General features: G+C 42.0%; 1 protein-coding gene across 1 annotated transcript; it reads right to left on the bottom strand.

The window, feature by feature from the left end:
* Window positions 1-2,059: 2,059 nt before the first annotated feature.
* On the bottom strand, window positions 2,060-7,951 carry LOC138721074 (glioma pathogenesis-related protein 1-like). Its single transcript, XM_069857718.1, has 6 exons — window positions 7,585-7,951; window positions 5,220-5,465; window positions 4,596-4,708; window positions 3,732-3,814; window positions 2,453-2,479; window positions 2,060-2,365 (listed from the first exon to the last, which is right to left on the bottom strand). The coding sequence occupies exons 1-6, from the start codon at window positions 7,762-7,764 to the stop codon at window positions 2,169-2,171; spliced, it is 846 nt and encodes a 281-aa protein (XP_069713819.1). The 5' UTR covers window positions 7,765-7,951; the 3' UTR covers window positions 2,060-2,168.
* Between the last annotated feature and the right edge of the window lie 706 nt (window positions 7,952-8,657).

Raw genomic sequence — 8,657 nt, 5'->3', positions numbered from 1 at the left:
CAGCACCCTCCTCTCTACAACCTCCTTTCAGGTAGTTGTAGAGAGCAATGAGGTCTCCCCTCAGCCTCCTCCAGGCTAAACACCCCCAGCTCTCTCAGCTGTTCCTCATAAGGCCTGTTCTCCAGCCCCTTCACCAGCTTTGTTGCTCTTCTCTGGACTCTCTCCCGAGCCTCAACATCCTTCTTGTGGTGAGGGGCCCAGAACTGAACACAGGATTCGAGGAGCGGTCTCACCAGTGCTGAGTACAGAGGCAGAATAACCTCCCTGGACCTGCTGGTCACGCCGTTTCTGATACAAGCCAAGATGCCATTGGCCTTGTTGGCCACCTGGGCACACTGCTGGCTCATGTCCAGTCGGCTGTCAACCAACACCCCCAGGTCCCTCTCCTCCAAGCAGCTTTCCAGCCAGAGATCAAGATCAGGCCTTCTCCCACAGTCCCAGTCTGGATAGCTCTATGGCAATGAGGCTGGGTTTCTTCCCACTCCAGTTTCTGTTTTAGGAATCTGCATCCTTTGAACACCTGGTGAAGGTCCTAGTTATGACTTCTGCACATGAAGTCTTGTAGGTGCTGGGGCTGGTGGCATGGCCACATTCAGGTTGGCAGTCGAGGGTCACACTATGAACATGCAACAGCAGCCCCAACAGCACACGATAGATCCTGCAGGTCACACACCTCCTGCCGTTCATGAGGAGACTGCTTTCAAGCAAAAAGGCCCTCGAAGGGAATAACGGATGAGAAAGACTATATTCACAACTCCTCTACTGACCTTTAGAGCACAATAATGTGGTGGGTTAATCCCTGCCAGCAGCTAAGCACCCACAGCTGCTCGCTCACTCCCCTTTCCCCAGCAGGATCTAGGGAGAAAACAAGAAGAAAAGTGAGAAGATTCATGGGTCGGGATAAAGACAGCTTAATATGTGTGGGAAGAGGAGGCTGGGTTTGAATGTACAAACCCCTATAAGTGTTGCGAAGGCAATCACTCACAACCCCTAATCGCAGACTGTTGCCCCAACAGTCTCTGAGCAATGGTGACCCTGGAAGCAAGTCCCCCACCTTTCTTCTTCCTCAACCCCAGGTATTTTTTCAGCTGAACACAATTTTATATGGTGTAGAATATCCCTTTGGTCTATTCAGGTCAGCTGTCTCAGCTGTGTTCCCCCTCAACCACTTGCCCATCCCCAGCTTACTTGCTGTTGCTACATATGAAAGATGGCAGCAGGCAAGAACTGACAGTTCTGAAATTAAATATGTAGCTTCTTTCATCGTGACATTTTGCACCATATGACAAGAGCCTGAATATTTGAGGCTCATTTTCATTCTTTGGGATGCCATGCTCCTTCAGAGCTGCACTATGGCTCAGAATTTGAGTCTCTGTGTTCTCAAAACATTAGGACTAAGGAGAAATAGCTTCAAATATTGATACACTATTATGCATTGACAATATTAGCCATTATCTCTTAGCTTGAAGAATGGGTTGATCTCCCTTACTAACAACTCTGTATAGGAACAATAGAGGTTGAGGGCTAAATGTCTCTAAAACCAAACTGAATCCATCAACAGTTTGGGCTTTTTTTTAATGAGGTTAAGATCTTCCATTTCTGAACCAGAATCTGTCCTGGGCCCATTTCATCTTCCCTCTCCTGTTTTACCTCCCTTTTGCCTGTAAGCTCAGGATGGCTGTCATCTATTCTGCATTTCAGATTTTGTCACATTCTCGCATCTTAAAATTAAGCTGTGCCCATTGACACCCCATCTTAATCTCTGCTCTATCAGCTTTCCCTGGTATCATTCTAGCTATGAGGGGCAAAGCTTAATTCTGAGAGGAGAACAGGATAGTACAACTGATGATAGAGACACTTTAATAGACACTATGTAAAGTAATATATAGTCTACATGTAAAGTAATATATAGTCTTTCTAGTAATGTACCTCTGAGGCACAGCTAATAGGACTATACAGACTTAAAAGCTTGTTGCAGCTACTGCCAATAAATTATACTAACTCTATGCACAGCCACTTATATCTGGGCTTGAGTGAAGAAGAAGCATTCCTATGCTGGATAAACAACACAAGACTAATGGATAGATGACCGAGTATTTTATTAAATGTGTGCTATTCTCTGGGAGTTATACAGCAGTAGGATCACTATTAGTAGCTTAATTGAGTTATTACTCATAAAAAAATATGTGCGGAAACTGCTGTTGTACTATAAAAGCAGCACCGACACTCAGTACCAAAACCAGTGGCCTTAAAATTGAAATAGTAAGACAGTATTGGTCACAAAAGGGATATGGATGCTCAGCAGGTGGAACGTAGGGTGGTGGCTGGGGTTGTGTATCCCAGTCTGGATACCAGTTGGCATAATCTGAAAAACAGGGAATAAACAGGTGTTAAGACCCACCAAACTTAGCCATACTTACAAGAAAGCAATTAAGAACAACTTGATACGTACTTATCAGCTTCTCACGTTCTGTATTTTCTGTAGAGAGATCAGAAAAGGAAAGAAATTTGAGTATCGTTCAGTGGTGGCTCCTAATATAAAGAGCTAAGTGATTGATGGTGCCCAGCTGATTGCACTGATGATACCAGTAAGTGCCCAAAACATACTACAAGGGGGAAGCAGGCCAACAAGAGCAGGTTCCCAACTGGCCTGCAACTTGTATTTTTCATGGAATCAAAAGAGAAGCAGAAAAGAAGCAGCTGTATTAAGAAGAATTTGTGTCATGGGGAGGAGGGAATAGAGAATAAAAACAAAACATGACATTTATTTTAAATTCATACACAAACCACATTTAAGTAGTTACAGATAGACAAATGTAACTACTGAATTTATCATGGAGTACACCTTTACTAAGAGAATTGATGTATTTGCAGGATTGCCAACGTGCATCCTTTCAGAATTGCTGATTTGCCCTAGAGGACAATATGGTAAAATGGGTTGTAGGATCTAGCACTTAATTTTTAAAAGCTCTCTACCTCCTTACCCTCCCCCATGTTTTTGAGATGTTTCTAGTTTTCCTGTGATGCATCAGTCTGAGACTTCAAGATGAGTCAGCCTGGATGTTACAGAAGGAAGTAAGAGTATCAAATGCTCAATTACTTCTACAGCTGAACCTATCTAGAGCCTGGCTAGTAGAGACCATCCTCATTAAACCTCTGTATAAGATTTATATTTTATTTAAGACATTGATGCATGTCCTTTTACTTCTCTTTATTTAAATTCTATTTCTGACTAATTTGGGACTAGATGTAATCACGTATAGGTCCACAGCTGCAACATGCTGTGGAAAAACAAGTGTTCACTGCAGTATTTCAGAAAACTGTTGAAGTTAGAAATGAGTGTGCTTTTCAGTACAGTCTTATTATTGGTTCAGAGCTATAGTTGCCTGGAAAATGTGATAGGGCATGATTATCAAGCAAGAAAGTAGAAGTTAAACATGCTATTTCTGCTAGGAAAGAAGAACCAGATGGGAAATATTTGTTGTGGCTAAAGTCTTAGATTTGACTTCCCGATCAGATAAAAGGCAGAAAGTAGTCTAACTGATACTTTTCTTCATCAGAAACTCTGGCTTCTATCTCTGAGATCCTTCAGCAGCAAAGTTTTTAAATTAATTCCTTCTTCTGCTATTCTTACCAAAGTTTAGTGCTGCACTATACACTTAGTTGCCTTGTTGTATTCTATTGATAATTATGCCACATTTATTTCTGTGCAATGATCACTTTGGTCTTACCACAGAGCTTGTCTATGCATTTCTCATTACTGCATCCACTGCATGGTTGTCCTGCTTTATATGGTTTTCTTGGGTAATTCCCCCTGTAAAGCAGAAGAACAGTATTTTCTTAGCTCAGTCACTTGAAAACCATTTTAAATACATCGTTTCATCATATTGTTAGAATAATTTATTGGGAAAATCTTTTAAAGGGGGTAAACCCCTTTATTGAAAACCTGATCATTGCAATTGTTTGAAATTCCTTTTAGATCAGCTTAAAGCTCTCACTGGCACAGGGAGCAGCTCCCTGGTAATTCTCGCTACTTGAAATTAATAAGACTTCTCAAGCAATACTGTATTATTCAGTGAAACTATACGAGAATCTGTTCCTAGTCCCTCATTACCCACTTGTATTGGATAATAGAAATTTGTAAAAGGTATGTTCAGAAATTGCAAGGTATGAGATAAACTAGAAGACTATCTTCCTTCTATTTCTTCAATCAAAATTTCTTGTGTGAAGTTTGGGTGGGGCCATAGAAAGATGTAACTTTTCTCAAGGGAAAGCTTGGACCTTCCCCACTTTTCCTGCAGAGACTGAAGTCAAACCAGATCTTATTCCACCACTCTTGGTTATGGCAAATGCTCTCAGTTAGGACTGGCTTGTCTGCTTGTTTAGGAAGGGATGTTCTGCAGCTCCAACTGTGTCCAGCAGCTTCTGCTCTTAAAGGCTGGGGTAGGTTTCCCTTGGACTGGTGACACGCGGACATAGCTGCTTCTGAAATTTGCTACAACCACTCCCATCATAGTTGGCATCCAATAACCAGGTCAGTTATACAACATTGAAAAAATAAAACCCCTAAACTCTAAATGCCATAATTAACTTACGCTGGTCCATAGTTGCAAACAAAATGTGCTGCTCTGAAGAATCCTGGCATATTTTCAATTGTATTGCAGAATTGAACTGCGCAGCCAACTTTGTAACTCTCTGCCCAAACAACCTAAAGGGCAAAGGGAAATATGTAGCACACCTGTTCAAAGACTGCAATAGCAAGAACATTAAGGGAGGATGGAGAAGGAAAGGATCTTGTGAAAGTTTAAAACAGCTGAGGTAGAATCAACATTGACAGCCCAAAGGGGAGCTTAGACAAAGGACTGAGGAACCTGATCTAGTTAAAGATGTCCTTGTTCCTTCAGGGGTGTTGGTCTAGATGGTCTGTAAATGTCCTTTCCAACCCAAAGCATTCTATGATTCTCTTCTGTGAATGACTGATAGATGTTTTTGCACTTATTATCTGGCTCCCCTGGAAACATGAAATTGTCAGGGGGATAATCTCCTTCCTAAATTACTGAAAGTGGGGCTTGGAATATTTATTTCCAATCTCATGCAACAGTAAACTGGTGGTGAAAAATCCTGCTGTGATTCCTGTTCCAAAGTGGTCTGTTCCAAGCCTATGCTTGGATTTTCTGTGAAACTATGACATTTTATATCACTGGGCATGTAAGACTCACCTGGGTGTAGTGACCGCACACGTGAGAACAGCTATGGGTGTTGAAATCATAGCTGCTAACTTCATTAAACCAGTCACTGAGAGCTGCATCCACGGAGAAGATGGTGGCTGTGCCAGTCCAGATGTTTTCTCCAACAGGAGTAAAGGTGGGGTGCACCTTCCTGGGCACTTTAAGGTAGACATTGTGCTTAAATATACACTTCTTTGCCCATGCTTTGGCAGTCTTAGCTAAAGCGGCATCCCAGGACTGTACAAAAGGAAGAAAACATAATATAACCTGCAGTGCAGTGATTTAGCTGAATTAAAACATTTTTAGACAGAAACTTGTAAGGATTCTTTTCTCCTTTCCTGCTTCCCATCCCTGCATTCAGTTTCTTTCTCTAATGACATTTCTACCCCCACAGTAAATTTTTTCTCCTTTCTCCCTTAGATACTGCAGGACACATGGTATCTATCCACTGTCCTGTGGTAGCTGACTGGTTAAAATATTTAGGGATGGACTGCAGTCCCTAGACTGCTATGCCTGAGAGGAGGTAACTGGGTGAAAATGCTGGCTGGAGAGGGGCTTGCAGGACTTTGTGCCAAGAAGCTGTTGGCTGTCCAGGGATTTGCACTTTCAAGTTTCTCTAGACTAGATAGGAACCCTGTTCTGCTGGCAGAGAGAAGAGTCACAACTGCTCCCCTCCCCAGTCCCTTCTGCCTCTTCGCTCTTCTTCCTCCTCAGCATATAGTCAAAGCAAATAAAAGGCTCGCTCATCTCTGCTGGGCTGAAAAGGAACCATTCTCATCCTGAGTGGCACAACTGCTAATTTGAGAAATGGGTCTGGGAGACTTGCAGAAAGATTTTATGATACTGAATGATCAAGCACTACAATGGCAGATAAAATTCAGTACAGAGAAATGTAAGTTAAGGAATCTGAGAAAAAAAAGGCAACAATTTTGACTTTGCATTCATAATTACAGATTTGGAGATGGCTATTGCCACTTGTAAATCAAAGTTTAGTAGTAGTCTAAAAATGAAAAAAAAGTGTTAGAAATTCCTTGCGAAGGAATGGAGAATAAAACCACATATATAATTACACTGCTGTAGAAGTCCTGTTAAATGCTGAGCGCAGCCCCCCACCTTAAGAAAGGGACACTAGAACTGGGAACGGCAGAGAGAACATGGAGGATGATAGTTCTTAAGTATGGCCAGCTTCCATAAAGCAACAGAGTGCTATGCAGCTTTGGTCAGAGACAGCTGGACATCTGTGAAGTAGGTAAATAAGAAATAGTTCCTTGCTCCTTCCAATACAGAGACTGGAGACTATCAAACAAAGCTAGGAATTAACAGGTCCAAATCTAATGCAAGGAGGTATTTTCACACAACTTAAGGTTAGGCTGTGCAGCTCTTGCTATGGGATGCTAGGGACAATAAAAATGTGCATGAGCTCAAGGCTGAAAAAAATAATGCAAGAAAAATCCATCAAGAGCATTTAAATACAATGTAATATGTTTGATTCAAGAGGTTTTTCTATATTTGTCCTGCTCTTATTCCAGGACCTTTGGTCTGAGCAGCTAAGTTTGCTTGTGAGCTAGCATTTTAAAATATTGGCTAGGCTGAATTTTATCCCTTTACTATGAACTTCCTTTCATAGAAATTACTCATATTATGCATGCAGTTCTACGTATAACTTCCTTGCCAGGTATGCTGCACTGCTGGAGGGCTCAAGAGTAATGACACAAACTGACTGGCGTTACCTCCCTCTGCTATCTGTCTACATTTTCCTTATGTATTCCACCAAGCAAGCTGAGATCTATCCATGGCCTCTTCTGATATGCACTGTATTTATAGGAACCCCTGCTATCCAGCCCAGATGTTAATATCCCTACTCCCCAAACCCTGCAACAGCAAATGAAGATCAGGCATCAGGATGTCCTGGTAAATCCCTTTCTTCAACACATATTCTAGATAGGAAGAAACAAGGGGAGGTGATGGATTTTCAACAAATCCTGTTGTGCAGGTTGCCTATTCAGGAGCTTTTTAATACCAAACAGCTTCCCTGTATGAAACCTATACTAACATAAACCAGATTACTATCTCTGGTAGAAAGGGGCACATTAAATGCTGAGAATGGAACACTGTTTTTTGCACTTTGCAATTTTCCCCCTTTTCCCATTTGAAGGAATTCCCTTTGAATTATTAAAACTGAACAATACTCTGAAAATTAATATCTTTTCTATTTCCTACGAAGAACTAACATATGTATTACAGAAGTCATTGACAGAAAGGGTAGGAAAAACATAAAGCAAATGAAGTATAAGATGGACTAAATCAGCAGCACAACCAATACTAATTTTCAAGTAGACCACGAAAACCTTCTTACCATGCGATACATATTGCTGGCTGGCGGATTCACTTTGGATCGAAACTTATTGTGAGCTCTCACACAGTCTTCGATGAACTTTGCATCTTCTATGTCAGGCAAGGGATCTTGTGGATAAGCATGACAGCAAGTAAAGAGATCCAGTAACAGCAATGCAGCAAAGAAAGATGTGACTTTCATAGTTCTTCAGTGCTTTTCAGTATACTTTTTAAAAAGTTTTTTTTTATAGAAAAATCCCTTAGGTGGCGATGATGCTGACAAGCAGTTCTTCACATGTTGTTCTCTGGGTGTGGAAGTACTTGAAAGCATTGAAGTAACAGGAAATGTGGCCGCTCACCACAAGAAGGATGTTGAGGCTCTGCAGCGAGTCCAGAGAAGAGCAACGAAGCTGGTGAAGGGGCTGGAGAACAGGCCTTATGAGGAACGGCTGAGAGAGGTGGGGTTGTTTAGCCTGGAGAAGAGGAGGCTGAGGGGAGACCTCATTGCTCTCTATAACTATGTGAAAGGAGGTTGTAGAGAGGAGGGAGCTGGCCTCTTCTCCCAAGTGACAGGGGACAGGACAAGAGGGAATGGCCTCAAGCTCTGCCAGGGGAGATTTAGGCTGGACATTAGGAAAAAATTTTTCACAGAAAGGGTCATTGGGCGCTCTCACAGGCTGCCCAGGGAGGTGGTTGAGTCACCTTCCCTGGAGGTGTTTAAGGCACAGGTGGACAAGGTGCTAAGGGGCATGGTTTAGTGTTTGATAGGAATGGTTGGACTCGATGATCCTGTGGGTCTCTTCCAACCTGGTGATTCTATGATTCTATGATTCTATGATAAGGTGCAGCTCTATCTGACATCATAGATAGCCATCAAGGGGTAGACAGTGCAACAGGCATCTGCCATGCATATTAGCAAGAAGGAACACTCCTGGTATATTTCTTTTTCTTTGAGTGTCCTCCATTATCACAGCCAAACAGTTCTGCGATTGTAGGTCTTACCGGAAATAATGCTGGAGAAGAGCTTCCCTATACCCTGCATCAACCATAAAAATTGTAGCTTTAACAAAATACAAATCTGCTGTTCAGATGATT

Source organism: Phaenicophaeus curvirostris, chromosome 1 (genome assembly GCF_032191515.1).
Source record: "Phaenicophaeus curvirostris isolate KB17595 chromosome 1, BPBGC_Pcur_1.0, whole genome shotgun sequence".
NCBI classification, from domain to species: Eukaryota; Metazoa; Chordata; class Aves; order Cuculiformes; family Cuculidae; genus Phaenicophaeus; species Phaenicophaeus curvirostris.
This window is presented reverse-complemented; position numbering and strand designations above follow the sequence as displayed.

Excerpts from the sequence above, each read along its gene's own strand:
- LOC138721074 (XM_069857718.1), bottom strand. The coding sequence starts at position 7,764 with ATGAAAGTCACATCTTTCTTTGCTGCATTGCTGTTACTGGATCTCTTT. Across the intron at positions 3,815-4,595 it reads GTTTGCAACTATGGACCAGC|GGGGAATTACCCAAGAAAAC; the intron begins GTAAGTTAATTA and ends TCTGCTTTACAG. Across the intron at positions 2,366-2,452 it reads AGAACGTGAGAAGCTGATAA|ATTATGCCAACTGGTATCCA; the intron begins GTACGTATCAAG and ends CCTGTTTTTCAG.